We start from the raw sequence: 23,899 nt of genomic DNA, 5'->3' as shown, positions 1-23,899 counted from the left end.
GAGTAACTAGTGAGGTAATTAAATTTGCTGAAGACACAAAGTTATTCAAAGTTGTTAAATCGCAAGAGGATTGTGAAAAATTACAAGAGGACCTTATGAGACTGGGAGACTGGGTGTCTAAGTGGCAGATGACGTTTAATGTGAGCAAGTGTAAAGTGATGCATGTGGGAAAGAGGAACCTGAATTATATCTACGTAATGCAAGGTTCCACGTTAGGAGTCACCAACCAAGAAAGGGATCTAGGTGTTATTGATGATATGTTGAATCCTTCTGCTCAGTGTGCTGAGGCGGCTAAGAAAGCAAATAGAATGCTAGGTATTATTAGGAAAGGAATGGAAAAGAAAAATGAGGACGTTATAATGCCTTTGTATCGCTCCATGGTGCGACCACATCTCGAATATTGTGTTCAGTTCTGGTCACCGCATCTCAAAAAAGATTTAGTGGAATTAGAAAAGGTGCAGAGAAGGGCAATAAAAATGATAAAGGGGATGGGATGATTGCCCTATGAGGAAAGGCTAAAGTGGCTAGGGCTCTTCAGCTTGGAGAAAAGATGGCTGAGGGAAGATATAATAGAGGTCTATAAAATAATGAGTGGAGTTGAACGGGTAGATGTGAATCGCTTGTTTACTCTTTCCAAAAATACTAAGACTAGGGAACTTTCAATGAAGCTACAAAGTAGTAAATTTAAAACGAATTGGAGAAAATCTTTCATCACTCAACTTGTTATTAAACTCTGGAATTCATTGCCAGTGAATGTAGTAAAGGCGGTTAGCTTAGTGGAGTTTAAAAAAGGTTTGGACAGCTTCCTAAAGGAAAAGTCCATAGACCATTATTAACATGGACTTGGAGAAAATCCACTGCTTATTTCTGGGATAAGCAGCTTAAAATGTATTGAGCTTTTTTGGTATTTGTGACCTGGATTGGCCACTGTTTGAAACTGAATGCTGGGCTCGATGGACCTTTGGTTCCCAGTATAGCAATACTTATGTACTTATGTCTACTGGTGTTTCCTTTCATTTTTATGCTGATGACATCCTACAACACTTTCCTATGAGTTCACTAAATCCTGTCCTAGGACCGCTGTACCGCTGTCTAGACTACTTCGCCAAATGGCTTTCAGATCACAAATTGGTGCTCAATAAACAAAAAATTGTGGCTTGCTGGTTCAATTTATCCCTACATCTACTTTGACTATTTTTGGTATATCCATCTCACCAGTTGATTCCTTTCAGTACTTACAGATAATTTTAGATTCCCATTTGATTTTTTTCCCCTTAAATATCACATCTCTCCAAAATGAGGTGTTGTTTTTTTTTTTTGCTTCACTAACTATGTACTATATGTCGATACTGTGATCAGAATAATTTCCATTTCCTAGTCTCAAGGTTGGACTACTTGCGAGTTTACCTCAAGGAATTACAAACAGTTCAAAACACTGCTATTAAAATGAACAGTCACTCAAAGAAATTCGATGATGTCACCCCACTTTTTAAAAATTTCATTTGTTACCTGTAGAACAGCGTATTATTTTCAAACTTCTCATACTTACTTTTGGAGCCTTTAGATTAGGAACATCTGACTACTTAGCATTCTTAACTATCCCTTATTCCCCGATACGCTTACTATGCTCTGTAAATGATTACTTTTTGGTACTTCTAGGGCTAAAACTTGCTCAGCTTGAATCCACCTGTCACCATGTCTTTTTCTTCACTGCCCCTTACTTCTGGAATTCTCTCTCCCTCTTTATTAGGACTGAGCCATCATGCAAAAACTTTAAAGTTGCAATAAAAACCTGACTCTTCAACCAAGCTTATATAACTATCACCTAATAACTAACCTATTTACATGGTCATCACTGATCTCCTACTACCCTACTCCCACTTTTCATTCCGTCCCCACCTCTCTTCCTGTCCTTCTCTTTAACCCTTGTTTAATTAGCTTGAGTGTTGTCCACCTTTCCTGTTAAACATTGGAGTTCACTTCCTGTTTTGCCCATTCTATTATGTTATTTTATAATCACGCTCAGGACTGCCAGTTAGTTTGACCAGTATATAAAATTTTAATAAACTGTAAACTAAACTGTAAACTTTGAAAGCTCCTAGAGATCAAGGTTGAGTTAACTTCCCAGATTTCCATTCCTATCACTCAGCATCCCTATTAAGATGTGGGGCATTTTGGATAGTGTACACCCCTTGGAGTTCTCATCTCTGCTCTGGTTGGAAATTGAAAAATACCTTCTCTACTCAACTCCTTTACCTATGTTATTGACATCAAATGTACTTTTGACATTGAAAGATTATAAATTATTAAAAGATACTCAGGGTGATCTCATAACAATGAACAACACTTTTCCATCAACATCTAATTTCTTAGCACTAGAGGCCATACTTAAAAAGTGGCATTTGGCAGTGGTGGGGATTAGATGAATGTCAGTGGTGTGTCGGCTCCATCTCTACTAATTTCCTTTCTTAGCCCTTTCCACCAATCCCACTCCCTTTTCCTTTCAATCTGCTTCCCTCCCCTCTCTCTCACACCCCCTTTTTTGGTGGGACCTAAGAGCCCTACCAGCATTGCCTCCACGCTGTCTCTCAAAGGGCAGCATGAAGAGCTGTCGGTGTCTTGCTGGTCTGGATCTTGCATGTATTCCCCTGTCACTCCCTAATAATATTCTGTATCCATTTATGGTCAGTTCATCCAAATTTAGATCTTAGAAAAACTTGTGTGTACTTTATTCCACAAGGTGAGTATTAATATAAATTCTCTAATACGTCTTCCTTTCCTGATCATCTAAGGTTCTTTGATTTTCCATTAATTGAGTAAATCATTTACACAGTGATGTCACACTATTTAGGTCCTAGTTGCTGGAGGGATTCAGGGTTGGTAAAACAAGGAAAGCATGATTATTACAATAATAAACTTGAAGGTAGTGTTCATCTTGAAAGGGAAAGAAAGTGATCCCATAACTGAGTTGGGGGCTATGCTTCATGCATTTCCATGAGCTCTCCTGATTGTGTACCTCTAATTCCTAGACTCCATCTCTCTCTCATCCACAAACTTGCATGAAAGAAGCATGCGGATGTTTGCTGTATAGTGCAATGAATGCAATACTAGTAATAGTTCCCATGCAAAACTCCAAATAGACAGTAATTAAAATAATCAATAGAGCGAGGTACCTGAAGGAGAATAAATTACTTACCTAAGATTTTCTTGAGTTAAATGTTACACAATCAAAATGAGAATGTGATTATAATCAAGCTGAGAAAATAGACTCTACAGACACATTCCAAGTGTTTGTGAACTCAAGGTTATAAAACAGTCTGATACATTTTTGCTTTAATTTTTATTATGCCCTTCTGATCAGTCATAGAGGATGCATTACATCTTTGAAGTACATTGAGACAAGGAGAAAGACCAAATAACCATGGAAAGATAAGCTCTGCAGCATGCCAAAACTTGTTCTTCATTTACCTCCCACGGAGATTAAAATTAATTTTTAAACTTTTTTTTTTGGTAGTGGAGGGGGTTAAATATTTCCTACTCAGTGACTGTATCTGCCTTACTTAATGACCAGAAGAAGACTGTTGTTAGGTATGCTGGTTAATGTGCCTTCACTGTCATCTTGTCTTGGATATTATGAGTTTGCCCATTGAAATAGCTGTAAGTTATATGGAATATCACACTCCATAGAACATAAGAATTTCCGTACTTGGTCAGACCAAAGGTCCATCTAGCCCAGTATACTGTTTCCTGCAGGATCCCAAAAAGTAGCAGGACTCCATGATGTTTACCCTGAGGGATATGCAGTAGCTTTCTTCATATCTAACTTAATAATGGATTATGGAATTTGTTTTCCAGAAATTTGTTCAAATCTTTCTTAAACCCAGCTGTGGAAACTGGTTTACTGTGTCCTCAGGCAACAAGTTCCAGAGCTTAATTATGCATTCAGTGAAAAAAAAACATTTTCTCTGATTTGTTTGAAATGTACAACTTAGTAAAGTCATGGCGCATCCCTGTTCTTCTCCACTCAGGATTTTATAGACCTCTATCTTATCTCTCTCACCTTTCTATTCTCTAAGCTGAAGAGCCCCAGTTCCTCTAGCCTTTTCTCCATGAGAGTCTTCATCTCCTTAATCATGTTGGTTACTCTTCTCTGTACTTTTTCTAATTTTTGCTATGTCTTTTTTGAGATGTGGCAACCATATGATACACAGATATGATGTGATATTTTTTGTTTTACTTTCCATTCTTTTCCTAATGCTGCCACACAATGAGGAGTTTCAAGTTTATTCAGAAATTTTTTATCCCACCCATCAGAGCTCTCAGAATTCTATCTAACCAGAACCAGTTCCCAGTCCACAATGGGATATTACCTCCTATCTTATGGCCTTTTAGTTTCCACAGGAATTTTTCATAAGGGACTTTGTCAAAAGCTTTCTGTAGTTAATTGGCTTACCTTTTTCCATATGCTTATTCATTCCTTCCAAAATATGTAGCATATTGGTGAGGCAAAACTTCCCTTGACTGACTCTGTGTTAACCCTGTCACATTACACCATGTCTGTGTGTTCAGTAATTTTGTTCTTTACAAATAGTTTCTGTCATTTTGCCCAGTGCCGATGTTAGGCTGAACAGTCTGCAGTTTTCCTGATCACCCTGTTTCTTGGGTTCTCCATGTGGACTGAGTAGGTTACCCTGGAGGCTCTAGATTTCAACTTTCTACCTGACCCTAACTTTGGCTTCCAGAGCCTCTTTTCTACATCATGTGCCCATATGTACCAACACAGCTGGATCCTCTTCAGCACTGTCTAAAATCTTATCTAAATGACATGTGAGGTTCTTCATGTTCATATCAAGCAAGCGACCAAGCAATCCTCATGCCCACCAGCCACCCAACTATCTATATGGCCAATCATTGACTCTCCAACTAAAATGGCAGAAGCCCTTGGAGTGGTTATTACATTCCCTGGAGGCCATTTCCTGGTTACAAGATTACTTCCTCCCTCACTAAGGTGGTGCTGTCTCCTTCAAGGCAGTACAGAGGTTGCCAGACTGGAGGTGAGGCTTATCAGTTATGTCCCTATAGGTCGCTTATATATACTTATCTATCTGCTGAGGTCCTCCAAGTCTGTTACTTCAACCTTCTAAGTAGCTTCTGAGTTTTTGATAAGAGACTGCAATATCTATATAAATAATTCTCACCTCCAACGTTCAGTGAAGCACTGAATCTACTGTTCCTAGGGTAGGCTGGCAGGACCACTCAAACTCCTAGGCGGTGACCACCACTCACCCTCACTCAGTAGATATGCCCTCGGCCATGCCCCTTCCGGACATAATTCGCAACCCCAACGTTCTAATGAGGCAACATTTTTCAACTCCAACTTCCGTCATGGTGTAGATCGCAGTGGAACCATGACTGTCTGCCCCGCCCTCGCGTACAACGTCATGACGTCAAGGGTGGAGCCACAGAGCTACAGAATGACACACACCAATACCTTACACACGCATGAAGCACCGATCGACGAGCTGCAATAATGGAAGGGTACGGGACCACACGCTGTCGGTATGTCACTGACCCCCCCAACATCGCTAAAACAACAAAACCTCGCTAGTGCCTGTTTCATTGCTCTCCGAAACGGGCCACTTTTACTAGTATTTATATAAAACACTAAAAATTAGGATCAATGAGGATTAGCAGTACTGCATAAGTAGTTGTTAAAATGCAGTATCTGTGCTGTGACATCTGAAGATCCCTGTATAATCTTTAAGAAAGTGACCAACTGTGACATGTGTTACTTATGGTGAGCATGCTGGGAGTATATTCTTAAAAAGAAATTAACAGCTTATGCTAACATCTCTTGTGTCTCTGGCAACTTTTGCCACCTACATCAGGCAAGGATGAAAGGAACAGCCAATAAGTAGTCCTCATCTGAGTTTTACATGCATTGCTTTCTCTTGAAATGGACCCTTTAAAATTGCAGCCTGCTAAATTGAGTCTATCCCATTAGGTTTTGTGGTGATCAGGACCAACCTGAACTCAAAGCCACATGAATTATCGAGATCAGCAAATCCTAAGCATGCCAGGATATTGAAATACTTCTAATCTGTGTGCAACACGTCATCTCTGGACAGGGGCGGTACTCTTGGCCTTCTGCAAAGATTTAAGTATTGAATTTGGCCAGCTTTGCTGATTGTAACCTGTATCAAAGTGTAAGGGTTCTGAAGCCTTAAGAGTGGAACGAAAACTCCTTCCTGGCTAAAAGCAGTCTGACTGAAGGAATCTCATACTTTTTTGCTGGTGTCTTTCTTTTTGCAGTTTCTGTGTTGTTACAAGCTGGGTAAGTGTTTACTCAGTGTCAGGAGCTGAAGAAAGGCAGTCCCCATGGGAGAGCAGCTCTATAAACACTCAGGTCCTTCCTGGGCAGCCCTGTCTGATTTAGCTCTATTAATCTGTGTTCAGCAGTTGCAAGTGATGGGGGGGGGGGGGGGGGCTGTTTTAGGAGAGGAAGTGGAAAGGGGGGAAGAGAGATTGTGCTTGCATAAACTACCTCCTCCTCCCTCAGACTGTCTTTAAGAAGGCAGAGCTGTTCCAGCTGTATGTAATTTGCCATGAATGTTTGAGGTACACAGGTTTTCAGATTTAACAAACCCTACAGAACGATACATCATCCCTCTGTCAGGGATATGCATTGCTTTGGAGGGGTTGGCTAGGAGGGGCTTTTGTTGCTGGGTGTTTTTCTCTCTTGTTTGTTTGTTTTTTGTATAGGAGATGTTTGAAGTGCACTGGTCAGTAACAAAAGTTCATTTAATTTTGAATGCTTTTGGTCTGTTTGTTTATTTCAAGTATTTTAAAGTTATATGACCATATTTGTTATTCCTAGTGTTGTTTAATCCTTAGTTACCTGTCGATGAACATATCATTGGGGTGCTTACTTGGGGGGGGGGGGGGGGGTTGATTCACCAAAACTTAGTACCTAGATCAACTTCCAGGAGAAAAGTACAGATTGGTGTACTTTCTCTGGATTTGTGTGGTAATATTGACTGGGTTCAGTGCAACATACATGATCCTCAATCCCATTGTCCCACAGCAGCAAAGTCATTCTCTTGATGTCACCGACAATTGGAATTGACCAAAGGAAGCACCTAGAGCATGCCTGTGCTATGATATCCCATTCTATCCCAGTACCTGCTTTCCTAGTCTCCTATCTGGCCACTGCACTATGCAGATCAGCTTCTCCTTACTGTGCCTGCCCTTCAAACTGTACCTATGGCCACCCTTCGTAAAATGATGTTTTCTGTTGCTGGACCAGTCCTCTGGAATACTCACCCTGTTGAGCTATGGCAGTTCCAGTCCCCTGTGGAATTCAAAATAGCCCTCAAAACATACTTTTTTAGGCAATTGTATAGTCTCATTGTTTGACTTTGTTGAATGTCCCCTTTATTTCCCCTCTGGGATCCTGTGATTGCGATGCTTAGCCAGCTTTGCCTCCCTTTTGCCCCTCTCCTCTTTTATTTTGTATTCTCCTGTCTATACCTTTGCTTTTCCTATAGATATTGTATTTCCTTTCTTACTTTGGGTTCTTTTCTTTAAGACTATTGTCAACCGCTGTGATGGCATTAGCCTTACTGTGGTATATCAGATAAAGGAAACTTGAAGTCACTTTAAACTGGAGACACGCAACTAAAAATGTTGACATTTTTGTCCCAACACGGCTTCATTTAAATTTGGCCAAAACTGCTTTTGCGGCCCATATCTATAAGATTCAAATTGAAAGATATGCATTTTCCTTTGCTTTCCTTTATCATGAAGACACTTTCCCCTTTATGAAGATAATCAATAGAAATAAAACATGGAAAAGAAAATAAGATGATACCTTTTTTATTGGACATAACGTAATACATTTCTTGATTAGCTTTCAAAGGTTGCCCTTCTTTGTCAGATCGGAAATAAGCAAATGTTGGTAGATGACAGTATATATATGTGAAACATCATTCCAGTGACAGTCTAACAGGATGGGGGGTGGATAGGTGAGAGACAGGATGAGTCGGGTGGATGAGGGACAGGGAGATATGCATGGAGACAGGGGGGTGACAAAGTAGTACAATTTTATGGTTTATAATGGGCTAGAAAACCCAGATCTTTGTTAAGTCCTGTCTGGTGGGTGTCAAAATATTTAATCATTCTGACTTCAAAGGTCTTATGTTCCTGTATTGTTTTAAAGTTCCCTTTAAGGATTCTTACCATGAAATCACTGTAACATAGGGGCTAATTTTTAAAGCACTTAGCCTTCCAAAGTTCCATAGGTTTCTATGGAACTTTGGAAGGCTAAGTGCTTTGAAAATATGCTTGATAGTAACAAAATAGATGACGGCAGAAAAAGACCTGCATGGTCCATCCAGTCTGCCCAACAAGATAAATTCATATGTGTATACCTTACCTTGATTTGTACCTGTCTTTTTCAGGGCACAGACCGTATAAGTCTGCCCAGCAGGATTCCCCGCCTCCCAACCACCAGTCCCACCTCCCATCACCGACTCTGGCACAGACCGTATAAGTCTGCCCTCCACTATCCTCGCCTCCCAACCACCAACCCCTCTTCCCCCCACCTGCTCCGCCACCCAATTTCGGCTAAGCTTCTGAGGATCCATTCCTTCTGCACAGGATTCCTTTATGTATATCCCACGCATGTTTGAATTCCGTTACCGTTTTCATCTCCACCACCTCCCGCGGGAGGGCAATGGTACAGTGTTCTGGTTTTGTAAAGTACTGCCCCACAGGCGTGACATCTTTATTGGTACTAACATTTTTCATATGGTGTCTATGTAAATTAAATCTCTTCTTTAGCATCTGACTTGTTTCTCCAATGTAGCAGCCTTCGTTGCATTTTTTACACTGAATGATGTATACCACATTTGAAGATGAGCACATGAAAGATTCCTTAATGTTGAATAGTTTTTCTTTGTGAATGACCGTGGGGTTCTGTGAAATGTTTTGGCATAGTTTGCAGCTGGATATATTGCAAGGATGTGTGCCATTCTTTTCTTTTTGAGTCTGTGTTGGGAGCTTACTTCTAATTAGCTTGTGTTTTAAGTTGGGTGGCTGTCGAAAGGCCAGCACTGGTGGGGATGGGAATATCTCTTTCAGTAATTCATCCTCCTGGAGTAGAGGCTGGCTATCTTTTATAATTTTTCTTAATTTTTCCAGCTCTGGGTTGTATGTCACTATAAGGGGGGGGATTCTGTCTGTGGCTTTTTTTTTTTCTTTGTACTCTAGCAGATTTTCCCTGGGTGTTTTCAGAGAGGAGGCAATATTCTTGGAGATTATTTTGGAGTTATAGCCTTTCTGTTCGAAGGATGCAGTCAGGATTTCAAGGTGTCTGTGTCTGGCCCCAGGAGTCACACAATAAGGGCCTACCTAGGGAAAGACAGCACTGTAAACACTATAGTGGGCAGTAGAACTTCAATACACGTATTGGAAAAACGAAATAATTTGGTTTAGTACCAGTCATTCAGTGTCTTTTTCATACATGTAAAATACAGATAGACCCTCACCAAGCAAAGAATAAGTAATCACAAACTAAAAATAAACATAAGTAGACAGTAATTAAACTGAACCCCAGGAAGCCAGACTCTGCATATAGTGCAACACCAGAGACAGAGAAAAAGTGAATCATGTGCCTTTCCACTCTGCAGACTAAAAATGCAACAGATGCCACTTTTAAAAACTGACACATTCCAATCACTACATTAGACATTAACAAATAAAAATAAAAACAGAAAACAAAATTATACTTTTTATTGGACTAATTCAATACATTTTTGACTACCTTTCAGAGGCCAAACCCACATACCTTAGGTTAGATTTTGGCATCTGAAAGCTAGTCAAAAAATGTTTTGAATTAGTCCAGTGAAAAGATGTCACCTTATTTTATTATTTTAATTTATTAACTTTTAACTGGACCAACAATGCTGCAACTCTACTTCACCCTAAATTAAAAATAAAATTATTTTCTCTATATTAGTTGTCTGGCCATTTAAGTTTTCTAATTGTGTAGGTCCCAGTCTCTAGTTTATTTATTTTTATTTATTTATTGGGATGTATTAACCATCTTTATGAAGAGATTCACCCAGTTACTGCTTCCCTGTTTTCTCTTAGCTCTCTTTCCAGGATCTCCTTTTTCTCTCTCCTCTTTTCTTCACTTCCAACTCTATATCCATTTCTGACACTGTTTTTTTTCTTTCAGCTTTTTTCTAGTTTTCTGTCTCTCTGTCTGTTCAGATTTCATTCATTCTTACTATCCAGTCTTCAATCTCCCTTTTTTCACTGCATTCACATACGGTTTTCCACATCTTTCTCTCACCCAGGCCCTCCCAATCTCCTCCTTATTCCCCAGGCTTTTATTTACTCTTCTGTTTCTCCTTGTGCCATCCAGCATCTCCTTTGTCTCTTTGTTCCCATCCAGCATTGCCCCATCTCTCTCTTTCCCCCTCTAGCAATTACCCATCTCTCTCTCTCTCTCTCTTCTCTCTCCCATCCAGCATTATCCCTACCATCTAGCATTACCCCGTTTCTCTCTCTCTTTTCTCTCCAGCTAACATTACACCAACTCTCTTCCCCATCCAGCATTACCCTAGTGTCTGCCTTACGGTGTCTCTTCTCCCCTATCTGCAGCATTGAGCCTGCCATGAGTGGGAAAGCGCGGGGTACAAATGTCACAAAAATAAAAAAAATCTAGCATTACCCTATGTGTGTGTCTCTCTCTTCTCCTTATCTAGTATAACCCTATCTCTCTACCTCATCCAGCATTACCCCCCCCCCTCTCTCTCTGTCTGCCTTTTCTTTCCATCCAGCATTACCCATAATCTTGTGTATCTCTTCTGCCCCATCCAGCATTACAGTTTTCTCTCACTGTCTCTTCTGCCCCATCCAGCATTACCCATAATCTTGTGTATCTCTTCTGCCCCATCCAGCATTACCCATTTTCTCTGTCCCCCCCAATCCAGTATCACCCACTTTCTCTTTTTCCCTACTTCTCTCCCACTCATCCTGTTATTGTGTTCCCTTGTAGATGTGTGACGACGTGCAGATACAGATTTTTCTACACGCTGCTGCTAGCTCAGTCAGTCACACCTTCTCTGATGTAAACTTCCTGTGTTGGAAGGATGTGACTGGCAGAGCTAGCAGTGGCATGAGGAGGAAACTGGCCCCAAGCATCTTTGCATTAATTTAAAGCCTAATATCAGAAGGAGTTAGGCTCAGGGTTGGACAGTAGAAAAATAGAGGGGTCAGAGTCAAAGGTTTGATTTACCTACTTCACAGCCCTGATGAATTCTGCACTGTATCAGAAGTGAGTTGAAACTGAAGCGCAATTGGTTACACAGCAAAGCAACGATCCGAATCACAGCTTTGTTCCTTAAATAAATGTTGTAATAATTTAAAAACTGGTTTATTTGTTTACTCAGGTTTCCTTTGTCTAATATTACATTTTGTTTAAAGATCAGAACCCTTTCAGTGTGACATATATGCAATAATAGGGGAAATCATGAGAGAGAAAATTTTTCCTATCACTGTATGTCCATAAATGACAATAATCTGGCTATGAGCTATTCTGTAAGTTTGTCCATATCTTTGATAGCATGTACTTTGCAGGTAGGCATTCACATGGGTAGAGTCTAGATAGAGAATGGGCGTGGCACACTTAAAATACATAAGTTATAGTATATAAGTTGCGTGTGTATGGTTGATGTAAGTGCTTGTGGCTAAACACATTCACTGATATTATACCCAGTTATGCAAATATTCCTTAAAAGTATCAGTATAAAGAGAGTGGGAAGTAGACCAATGACTCCCGTCTCCCTGGAGTCATTGGTCCACTTCCCACTCTCTTTATACTGTTACTTTTACGTGGGAGTTGGTGTTCATCCACTCGGGTGGATTACCTTCTCCTTAATATTCCTTAAAATAAACTAGGTGCCTACTTTATAGAATAGGCTTTATAGAATAGGCTTTACAGAATAGGCTTTATAGAATAGGCTTCATGCAGGAGCTCCTTTATAGAATTGCCCTCTTCATGCTTATTGAAGTCCCAGTAGGTGATACCATTGAGCAGTGCTCGGGAGTCCCTCCAACTAGGAAAGTCTAGGAACCTCCAGAATGTTATGTTTTGATTCTGGAGTGGCAGTAAATGGGAACGGGTTGGTGGGGGGGAGCAGTGCAGGATTTGGTGATGTGATTGATACTGTGTGGATTGGGAGAAGTCCTTGGGGAAAATGATTATATACATGTATCGATGATAGGGGTGTGGTAAACATTTTGGGGAATTAGGAGAGCAGGTCTGGAGCAGGGACTGTCTTTTCATGTTAATTTGTACAGCGCTGTGTAAGTCTAGTAGCGCTATAGAAATGTTTAATAGTAGTAGTAGTAGTCTGTGGGAATATGGTGAAGCTTTCAGTGTTTGGAAGAGCATGGGTCTCATAGATTTCTTTGAGGATCAAGAGAAATGTTCTGGGGGAGCTGTCAGAGTCAGGGGACTTCATACAGAAGTAGCATGAGAGATAAATGGATCAAAAAAGATTTGAGCAACCTCAGAAGATGGTGCATATCAATATACATTTAAAAAATCAAATATATGTGCATATATATCTCCCCTGACATACCCTTCTCTCCCTCACTGCCTGTTTTTGTCAAGGCAAAGTCTAGCTGTCTATTGAAACTAGGTGCGTAAGCTCAACTGCTCAGATTTGGGCCGCGTGCAAAGGGCTATTCTAGTCAGATAACTACTAAATTATTCAGCTAAATCCCTTTGAACTTTGACTTTTAAAAGAGCAACACACTGGGGACACTTTCAAGAACAGAGTAAGAACACTTGGAGGGGCATAATTGAAAGGGATGCCCAAGTTTTGCTGAGGACGTCCTTGCAAAACGTCCCGGTGGAGGGGCAGGGAAACCCGTATTATCGAAACAAGATGGACGTCCATCTTTCTTTTCGATAATATGGTCGGGGATGCCCAAATCTTGACATCCTTAGAGATGGTCGTCCCTAGATTTGGTCGTTTCTGATTTTCAGCAATAATGGAAACCAAGGATGTCCATCTCAGAAATGCAAGCCCTTTGGTCATGGGAGGAGCCAGCATTCGTAGTGCACTTGTCCCCCCCTGACATGCCAGGACACCAACCGGGCACCCTAGGGGGCACTGCAGTGGACTTCAGAAATTTCTCCCAGGTACATAGCTCCCTTACCTTGTGTGCTGAGCCCCCCAACCCCCCCCCAAACCCACTCCCCACAACTGTACACCAGTACCATAGCCCTTAGGGGTGAACGGGGGCACCTAGGTGTGGGTACAGTGGGTTTCTGGTGGGTTTTGGAGGGCTCACATTTACCACCACAAGTGTAACAGGTGGGGGGGGGGAGGAATGGGCCTGGGTCCGCCTGCCTGAAGTGCACTGCACCCACTAAAACTGCTCCAGGGACCTGCATACTGCTGTGATGGACCTGAGTATGATATTTGAGGCTGGCATAGAGGCTGGCACAAAAATATTTTTAAAGCTGTTTTTTAGGGTGGGAGTGGGTTAGTGACCACTGGGGGAGTAAGGGGAATTGATCCTCGATTCTCTCCGGTGGTCATCTGGTCAGTTTGGGCACCTTTTTGTGGCTTGGTTGTATGAAAAACAGGCCCAAGTAAAGTCGTCCAAGTGCTTGTCAGGGAAGCCCTTTTTTTCCATTATGGGTCGAGGACACCCATGTGTTAGGCACACCCAAGTCCTGCTTCCGACACGCCGCCATGAACTTTGGTCATCCCCGCAATAGAAAGCAGTTGGGGACACCCAAAATTGGCTTTCGATTATGCCAATTTGGGCGACCCTGTGAGAAGGACGCCCATCTTCCGATGTGTGTCGAAAGATGGGCGTCGTCCTTTTTCGAAAATGAGCCTGCTAGTCTGTGCTATCTGGTGGCTCTTTGTCAAATTCTATGCACTGCAATTTCTGGGCCAGGAATCGCTTCCCTGGGTAGTTTGGTACTGATGCAGCTGGAGTAGTGCCTCTGGTGGTAGCACTAAGTTTAACTTCTAGTGACTAGATTCAGGGTCCATTTCAGCCACACTCTGAAGGGGGAACCACCATTTGTGGCTCCTGGCTAATGAGAATCACTGCAGTGACTGGGCTGAATTAAATGGGGGACATCAAAATAGGGAGCACATTCCCAGACAAGATAGTTGCTCTTGTTGAACAGTAAAGTCTGGTTCTGAATGACCTGAAAATGCAAAGGAACAAAAAGAAAATGATTAGGCTGAAAAATCTAAAAAGACAAGCAAGAAATACCCCCTATATTCATTTCACCAATTGTTTCATCAGGGGCCCATCAGAAGGTCTTGATATTACAATGGTACTAATGCATGTTTTTGGTTGTAGGGTTTTAGGTCCCAAGTTCTTTCAGTGATTGTGTTGACAAATATCACCTAAGTATCTACTTTTACAACAGATGTTTTATTTATAATAATGTGCTGCATTTTATTATTTGAGTGTTTATTGATAATATTGTAGTATGTAATTGTCTTTTATGTTAATTCTGGTTTGATCATTAATCTTATTTAAGCAGTTTTTGATAACTCGTTTGGGTGAATCCAGTGGGATAAATATGGTTATGATTATTTGGACTTTCTAAAGCTCCTTCAAAGCAGCTTACAATCAAATAAAAAGCGAGAAAGTTTACATTAAAATTTCCCATCCTATCAGAGCAATTTATAATAATATAATTACAAGTAGAAATAATAATTGAAGAAATAGTCATGAGAAAAGAAAAGAAAAACCGAATAGAGACATGAAGAAAACAACAATAAATTAGAAGAAGAGTAAAAGAAAAGTTGAGAAATTAGAAAAGAAGAGAAGGCCAGATGAAAAAAAATAATGGAATGCAGTTCCTCACCCACCCCTCCATGACCATCCTCATTCTGCTGCATCTGTCAGTCAACAAATGCCTAAGAAAAGTAATAGGTCTTATGGCCCTTCTTGAATAGGGGTAGAAAGGTTTTCACCGAAAGCTGTGGAATATAATTCTGCAACAAAAGTGCTAATGTGTAAAAAGCTGGTAAAGTATAAAGATAAAATAAGATGTTCACTTGTTTTGTTCTCTCTAGAGGTCCACAAATGTTTGGGTGAAACAAACCCGAGTGAGTTTTAATAATCCCTGCAGTTGCAGCATATTGTTTTCTTATATCAAGTTAGTAATACCTGATTTGGTATTTTTCATATGCCTAATTTCCCAAACCAGTTTTCAAAACATCCAGAACGAATATGCATGAGATAAATTTGTGTTTCTGAGACCTATTATTCGCAAACTTATTACATGCATATTCATTCTAGATTTCCTAAAAATCCAGTTGGCTGTGGGGAAACCCTGATTTAAGCTAGGAAACGATTTATACATATTAAATTAATTCTTATTTTCCTATTCATCCACAGAACTTGGACACATTTATAAGTCATGTAACCAGAGCAGTAAGTAATGTATTATTTTACATTTTTATCTAAGGGCCCTGTTTACTAAGCAGTGTTATAAGCGTGTTAACGTTTAACACGTGTTAACCATGTATGTACCTACAATGTCCCTATAGGCGCCTACATGGTTAGCGAACGTGCTAAGTGTAGGCTCGCTAAAAACACTAACGCACCTTAGTAAACAGGGCCCTAAATTATCTTTTCATGTTTTCAAGAACTACCATTACCCCCCTCACTCTAGATCTCTAGTCCTATTAAATTAAAGCAGGTGAGAGGCACAAGGTGTGGGCTTAAGAAAAAGTTGAGAGATTTTGAATATTTACTCTTTTATTTCTCTTCATTTATTATCTCATTTTGGATTTGTTTTGTAAATGGGTATATTGAAAGCTAGATATTAGAAACATAGGTCCTGTTGTTCAAAACGTCTTGTGCAGTCAGCACTAATGTTGACCGTATAAATGTTTTTTTTTAATTTCCATTAGTTATATGCATAATTTAATGGATAGAATACACAGTTGTATGTGGACCGGACTGGTGGAGGGGGTAGCATTGTATATTAATGAGAGCTTTGACTCAGATAGATTAGAAATTCAGCAGGACACAAATCAAACCCTTGAATCATTGTGGGTTGAAATTCCATGTATAAAAGGGAAAAGGACGGTGATAGGAGTGTACTACCGTCCGCCTCGCCAGGATGAGCAGGTAGACGCAGAAATGATAAGAGAAATCAGAGACGCAAACAAAATGGGCAATGTGATAATAATGGGTGACTTCAATTATCCAAATGTAGACTGGGTAAATGTAACATCGGGACACGCTAGAGAGGTACAGTTCCTTGATGAAATCAAGGACAGCTTTATGGAGCAGCTGGTGCAGGAGCCAATGAGAGAAGGAAAAATTCTAGACTTGGTCCTTAGTGGAGCGCATGATCTGGTGAGGGATGTTATGGTACTGGGGCCGCTTGATAACAGTGATCATAATATGATCAGTTTTGATATCAACCTTGAAGTAACTATACATAGGAAGTCAAATACATTAGCTATTAACTTTAAAAAAGGAGACTATGATAAAATGAGAAGAACGGTTAAAGAAAACTTAGGGGGGCAACTGAGAGGGTAAAAACTGTACAACAGGCATAGACAAATATATTCCACGAATTACAAAAGAAAGACGGAACTCCAAAAGACAGCCGGCCTGGTTGAAAAGTGAGGTGAAGGAAGCTATTAGGGCTAAAAGAAATGCCTTCAGAAAATGGAAGAAGGAACCGTCTGAAAATAACAAGAAGCAGCATAAGGACTGTCAAAGCAAATGCAAGGCGCAGATAAAGAAGGCCAAGAGGGATTACGAAAAAAAAGATAGCATTAGAGACAAAAAAAACATAGTAAAAAATTTTTTCGGTATATTAAAAGCAGGAAGTCGGAAAAGAATCGGTTGGGCTGCTGGATGACCAAGGGGTAAAAGGGGCGATCAAGGAAGACAAAGACGTAGCGGAGAAATTGAATGAATTCTTTGCTTTGGTCTTCACTGAGGAAGATTTGGGTGGGATACCGGTGTTGGAAATGATATTTCAAGCGGACGAGTCGAAGAAACTTACTGACTTCACGGTAAACCTGGAGGACGTAATGGGGCAGTTCAGCAAACTGAAGAGTAGCAAATCTCCTGGACCGGATAGTATTCATCCTAGAGTACTGATAGAACTGAAAAATGAGCTTGCGGAGCTACTGTTAGTGATATGCAATTTATCCTTAAAATCGAACGTGGTACCGGAAGATTGGAGGGTGGCCAATGTAACGCCCATTTTTTAAAAAAGGTTCCAGGGGAGATCTGGGAAATTATAGACCGGTGAGTCTGACATCGGTGCCGGGGAAAATGGTAGAGGCTGTTGTTAAAAACAAAATTACAGAGCACATCCAAGGACATGGATTACTGAGACCGAGTCAGCATGGCTTTTGTGTGGGGCAATCTTGCCTGACCAATTTACTTCAATTCTTTGAAGGAGTAAACAAACATGTGGACAAAGGGGAGCCGGTTGATATTGTGTATCTGGATTTTCAAAAGGCGTTTGACAAGGTACCTCATGAAAGGCTACAGAGGAAATTGGAGGGTCATGGGATTTTATTTTATTTTTGTTACATTTGTACCCCACGCTTTCCCACTCATGGCAGGCTCAATGCGGCTTACATGGGGCAATGGAGGGTTAAGTGACTTGCCCAGAGTCACAAGGAGCTGCCTGTGCCTGAAGTGGGAATCGAACTCAGTTCCTCAGTTCCCCAGGACCAAAGTCCACCACCCTAACCACTAGGCCACTCCTCCAGTCCAGGAGGAAACGTCCTATTGTGGATTAAAAACTGGTTGAAGGATAGGAAACAGAGAGTGGGGTTAAATGGGCAGTATTCACAATGGAGAAGGGTAGTTAGTGGGGTTCCTCAGGGGTCTGTGCTAGGACCGCTGCTTTTGAATATATTTATAAATGATTTAGAGATGGGAGTAACTAGACTGCCCCAGCTTGACATTTAGTTGTCCATTAGTCCATTAGATTGTAAGCTCTTTTGAGCAGGGAATGTCCTTCTTTGTTAAATTGTACAGCACTGCGTAACCCTAGTAGCGCTTTAGAAATGTTAAGTAGTAGTAGTAGTAGTTCTTCAGGGGTCTGTGCTAGGACCGCTGCATTTGCTGATGACACAAAGTTATTCAAAGTCGTTAACTCGCAACAGGATTGTGAAAAATTACAGAAGGACCTTACGAGACTGGGAGACTGGGCGGCTAGATGGCAGATTACGTTTAATGTGAGCAAGTGCAAGGTGATGCATGTGGGAAAAAAGAACCCGAATTATAGCTACGTCATGCAAGGTTCCACGTTAGGAGTTATGGACCAAGAAAGGGATCTGGGTGTTGTCATCGATAATACACTGAAACCTTCTGTGCAGTGTGCTGCTGCGGCTCAGAAAGCGAATAGAAAGTTGGGTATTATTAGGAAAGGTATGGAAAATAGGTGTGAGGATGTTATAATGCCATTGTATCGCTCCATGGTGCGACCGCACCTTGAATATTGTGTTCAGTTCTGGTCGCCGCATCTCAAGAAAGATATAGTGGAATTGGAAAAGGTGCAGCGAAGGGCAACTAAAATGATAGTGGGGATGGGACGACTTCCCTATGAAGAAAGACTAAGGAGGCTAGGGCTTTTCAGCTTGGAGAAGAGACGGCTGAGGGGAGACATGATAGAGGTATATAAAATAATGAGTGGAGTGGAACAGGTGGATGTGAAGCGTCTGTTCACGCTTTCCAAAAATACTAGGACTAGGGGGCATGCGATGAAACTACAGTGTAGTAAATTTAAAACAAATCGGAGAAAAGTTTTTTTCACCCAACGCGTAATTAAATTCTGGAATTCATTGCCGGAGAACGTGGTGGATGCGGTTAGCTTGGCAGAGTTGAAAAAGGGGTTAGACGGTTTCCTAAAGGACAAGTCCATAAACCGCTACTAAATGGACTTGGGAAAATTCCATAATTCTTGGAATAACATGTATAGAATGTTTGTACGTTTGGGAAGCTTGCCAGGTGCCCTTGGCCTGGATTGGCTGCTGTCGTGGACAGGATGTTGGGCTCGATGGACCCTTGGTCTTTTCCCAATGTGTGGCATTACTTACGTACTTATATGTACTCATAACCTCCTGTCCCTGGTGTTCACAGTTCGAGCATCTCAGAAGATCATAGCTCGGCAGATGTTGAGACTCTTGGGGCACATGGCCTCTACAGTACATGTAACACCCATGGCATGTCTTCATACAAGATCAGCTCAATGAACCCTAGCTTCCCAGTGGTATCAAGCTACAGGGAATCTGGAGGATGTGATCCAACTGTCCACCGATTTTCGAAATTCTCTTCAGTGGTGGACAATCCGGTCCAATTTGACCATGGGGCGACCATTCCAAATTCCACAGCCACAAAAGGTGCTGAAGACGGATGCATCCCTCCTAGGGTGGGGAGCTCATGTAGATGGGCTTCACACTCAAGGAGCCTGGTCCTCCCGGGAAACAGGTCTTCATATCAACCTCCTGGAACTATGCACGATCTTGAACGCTCTGAAGGCTTTCAGAAATCGGCTGTCCACTCAAATCATCTTGATTCAAACAGACAATCAGGTTGCGATGTGTTACACCAACAAGCAGGGGGACACAGGATCTCACCCTCTGTGTCAAGAAGCTGTTCAGATGTGGCTTTGGGCATGCCGTCAGAGCATGTTTCTCCAAGCCACTTATCTGGCAGGTGTAAACAACAGTCTGGCCGACAGGCTGAGCAGGGTAATGCAACCTCACGTGGTCACTGAACGTGGGCGTAGTCCACAAGGTCTTCCGAGCGTGGGCCACCCCCTTGGTGGATCTTTTTGCCACTCAGATCAATCACAAGGTCCCTCAGATCTGTTCCAGGCTTCAGGCCCACGACAGACTAGCGTCAGATGCATTGAGGGACAGGCCTTCTGTATGCGAATCCTCCCATACCTCTAGTAGGGAAGACTTTGCTGAAACTCAAGCAAGACTGCGGAACCATGATCCTGATTGCACCCATCTGGCCGCGTCAGATTTGGTTCTCTCTTCTTCTGGAGTTGTCCTCCGATGAACCGTGGAGATTGGACTGTTTTCCAACCATCACTCAGAATGAGGGGTCGATTCTACATCCCAACCTCCAGTCTCTGACTCTCACGGCCTGATGTTGAGACCTTAGAATTCGTCTTCTTGTGTCTTTCAGAGGGTGTCTCCCGAGTCTTGCTTGCTTCCAGGAAAGATTCCACGAAGAGATGTTACTTTTTCAAATGGAGGAGGTTTGCCATCTGGTGTGACAGCAAGGCCCTAGATCCTCTCTCTTGTCCTACACAGACCCTGCTTGAATACCTTCTACACTTGTCAGAGTCTGGTCTGAAGACCAACTCCGTAAGGGTTCACCTTAGTGCAGTTAGTGTTTATTATCGGCATATAATGGGCAAGCCTATCTCTGGACAGTCTTTAGTTGTTCGCTTCATGAGAGGTTTGCTTTTGTCAAAGCCCCCTTTCAAACCTCTACCAGTGTCATGGGATTTCAACGTCATTCTTACCCAGCTGATGAAAGCTCCTTTTGAGCCACTGAATTCCTGCCATCTGAAGTACTTGACCTGGAAGGTCATTTTCTAGGTGGCTGTTACTTCAGCTCGTAGAGTCAGTGAGCTTCAAGCCTTAGTAGTGGATGCATCTTATACTAAGTTTCATCACAACAGAGTAGTCCTCCACATACACCCTAAGTTCCTGCCGAAGGTGGTGTCGGAGTTCCATTTGAACCAGTCAATTGTCTTGCCAACATTTTTTCCCCTGTCCTCATGCCCACCCTGGCGAAAGCAACTTGCACACCTTGGACTTCAAGAGAGCATTGGCCTTTTATGTGGTGCGGATGAAGCCCTTCAGACAGTCCGCCCAGCTGTTTGTTTCTTTCGATCCCAACAGGAGGGGAGTCGCCATTGGAAAATGCACAATCTCCAGTTGGCTAGCAGATTGCATTTCCTTTACTTCTGCCCAAGCTGGGCTGAGTCTAGAGGGCCATATCATGGCTCATAATGTTAGAGCCATGGCTGCGTCAGTGGCTCACTTAAAGTCAGCCTCCATAGAAGAGATTTGCAAGGCTGCAACGTGATCATCAGTCCACACATTCACATCTCAATACTGCCTTCAGCAGGATACCCGACGCGACAGCCGGGTTGGGCAGTCAGTGCTGCAGAATCTGTTTGGGGTTTAGAATCCAACTCCACCCCTCCCCCACCAGGCCTGTTTTTATTCTGTTCCAGGCTGTATATAGTTTCAGGTTAACTTATGTTATGTCAGCATTGTTAGTCCCAATTGACCATGTTCATTGTTTTGAGTGAGCCTGGATGCTAGAGATACCCCACATGTGAGAATAAGCAGCCTGCTTGTCCTCAGAGAAAGCAAAGATACTTACCTCTAGCAGGTATTCTCTGAGGACAGCAGGCTGATTATTCTCACAATCCCTCCCACCTCCCCTTCGGAGTTGTTATTTGTTATGCTTTTTGATTTAACTGAGGTACGCGCTCAGGAAGTCAGTCTGTGCATGCATGCTGCACGCGTGTGCCAGAAGACTGTAGCAAAACATTTTTGTTTTTGCTATGGCAAAATGTCGGTTCCTGGGCCGACGCGGACGTTGACCCACGTATGAGAATAATCAGCCTGCGGTCCTCGGAGAATACCTGCTACAGGTAAGTATCTTCGCATTATTGTTTACCGCTTTGACCTTTTATTAGCAAAAGTGGTATATCAAATCCCACATAAACATGAGTGGACCCAGGGGTATGGTGCCAAGTGAGGCATGATTGAAGCCCAATTATAGTTGTACATGGATGAGATTAATGTGTAGATGCGTCAGCATGGTTTGTTGCTGAATGTTGGAAAGTCTGAGGTGAAGATTGTTGGGAAAATAATGCAGGAGTGTTGGTGCACGTTTTTGAACCTTCAGGGGGTTAAATTACCTGTACAGCATGTTATGAAGTTATTAGGTGTTTTATTAGATTCTGGGCTGTCAATGAAAGATCAGGTAGCAAATGTCATTCAGCCTTGTTTTTCTCAGTTTCAATTGTTGTTCGGACTTAAAGTAATGCTGCCGCCCTATGATGTGGTGTCCCAGACAAGATTACTACTACTACTACTACTACTATTTAGCATTTCTATAGCGCTACAAGGCATACGCAGCGCTGCACAAACATAGATGAAAGACAGTCCCTGCTCAAAGAGCTTACAATCTAATAGACAAAAAATAAATAAAGTAATCAAATCAATTAATGTGAACGGGAAGGAAGAGAGGAGGGTTGGTGGAGGCGAGTGGTTACAAGTGGTTACGAGTCAAAAGCAATGTTAAAGAGGTGGGCTTTCAGTCTAGATTTAAAGGTGGCCAAGGATGGGGCAAGACGTAGGGGCTCAGGAAGTTTATTCCAGGCATAGGGTGCAGCGAGACAGAAGGCGCGAAGTCTGGAGTTGGCAGTAGTGGAGAAGGGAACAGATAAGAAGGATTTATCCATGGAGCGGAGTGCACGGGAAGGGGTGTAGGGAAGGACGAGTGTGGAGAGATACTGGGAGCAGCAGAGTGAGTACATTTATAGGTTAGTAGAAGAAGTTTGAACAGGATGTGAAAACGGATAGGGAGCCAGTGAAGGGTCTTGAGGAGAGGGGTAGTATGAGTAAAGCGACCCTAGCGGAAGACGAGACGGGCAGCAGAGTTTTGAACCGACTGGAGAGGGGAGAGGTGACTAAGTGGGAGGCCAGCAAGAAGCAGATTGCAGTAGTCTAAACAAGAGGTGACAAGGGTGTGGATGAGGGTTTTGGTAGAGTGCTCGGAAAGAAAGGGGCGGATTTTACGGATGTTGTAAAGAAAGAAACGACAGGTCTTGGCAATCTGCTGGATATGAGCAGAGAAGGAGAGAGAAGAGTCAAAGATGACCCCAAGGTTTCGAGCTGAGGAGACAGTGAGAATGAGAGAGCCATCAACAGATATAGAAAACGGGGGGAGCGGGGAGGTGGGTTTGGGGGGGAAAATGAGAAGCTCGGTTTTGGTCATATTTAATTTCAGGTGGTGTTGAGACATCTAGACAGCAATGTCAGACAAGCACGCTGAAACTTTGATTTGGATGCAAGGTGAGATATCGGGGGTAGAAAGGTAGATTTGGGAGTCAACAACATAGAGATGGTAGGAAAAGCCATGGGATGAGATTAATGAACCAAGGGAAGAAGTGTAGATAGAAAAGAGGAGGGGACCAATAACAGAACCCTGAGGTACGCCGACAGGCAGAGGGATAGAAGTAGAAGAGGATCCACCAGAGTGAACACTAAAGGTGCGGAGGGAGAGGTAGGAAGAGAACCAGGAAAGGACAGAGCCCTGGAATCCAAGTGAGGACAGGGTATCTAGAAGTATGCTGTGATCGACAGTGTCAAAAGCAGCGGAAAGATCAAGAAGAATGAGGATGGAATAAGATATTGTGAGAATAGATCTGTTGCTTTTTTCTGTGACTGGCATGCAGCTGTGGAATACTTTAAAAGGCCAGTTGAGATTGTGCTCTGAAATTTTGCAGTTTAAGCAGTTATTAAAGACTTCTCTGTTTGTGGAAGCATTTATATAAAAATGGCTGTTACAATGGCGCAGTTCTTAAGCAAGTCATGGATATGAGACATCAGTGGTAGTATACACTTTCCATTTATTTTATTGATTTTATTGTTGGTACTGTATGTATTTTGTTTTGTATTTTTTTTTAAATAAATGTGTCACATGCTAGCATAAGTGATCGTACCTAAAGTTTGACATGCCAAAGCAGCTTTATGCTAGTATTCTGTAACTCTTTAGATACGCCTGGATACTTTTATTGAATTAACACTCAGCGTGT

At 42.0% G+C, this 23,899-nt stretch overlaps 1 protein-coding gene across 2 annotated transcripts in view; it reads left to right on the top strand.

Moving 5' to 3' along the window:
* TNS3 (tensin 3) overlaps positions 1–23,899 on the top strand; it is a 1,051,445-nt gene that overhangs the window by 356,591 nt on the left and 670,955 nt on the right. For both annotated transcript variants that reach the window (XM_030209265.1, XM_030209274.1), the window contains one exon: positions 15,457–15,492. In XM_030209265.1, coding sequence (XP_030065125.1) covers positions 15,457–15,492 — 36 coding nt within the window. The remainder of the gene's footprint in view (positions 1–15,456; positions 15,493–23,899) is intronic.

Source organism: Microcaecilia unicolor, chromosome 1 (genome assembly GCF_901765095.1).
Source record: "Microcaecilia unicolor chromosome 1, aMicUni1.1, whole genome shotgun sequence".
Lineage (NCBI taxonomy): Eukaryota > Metazoa > Chordata > Amphibia > Gymnophiona > Siphonopidae > Microcaecilia > Microcaecilia unicolor.
The sequence above is the reverse complement of the archived record's forward strand: the minus strand, read 5'-3'. Positions and strand labels throughout refer to the sequence as shown.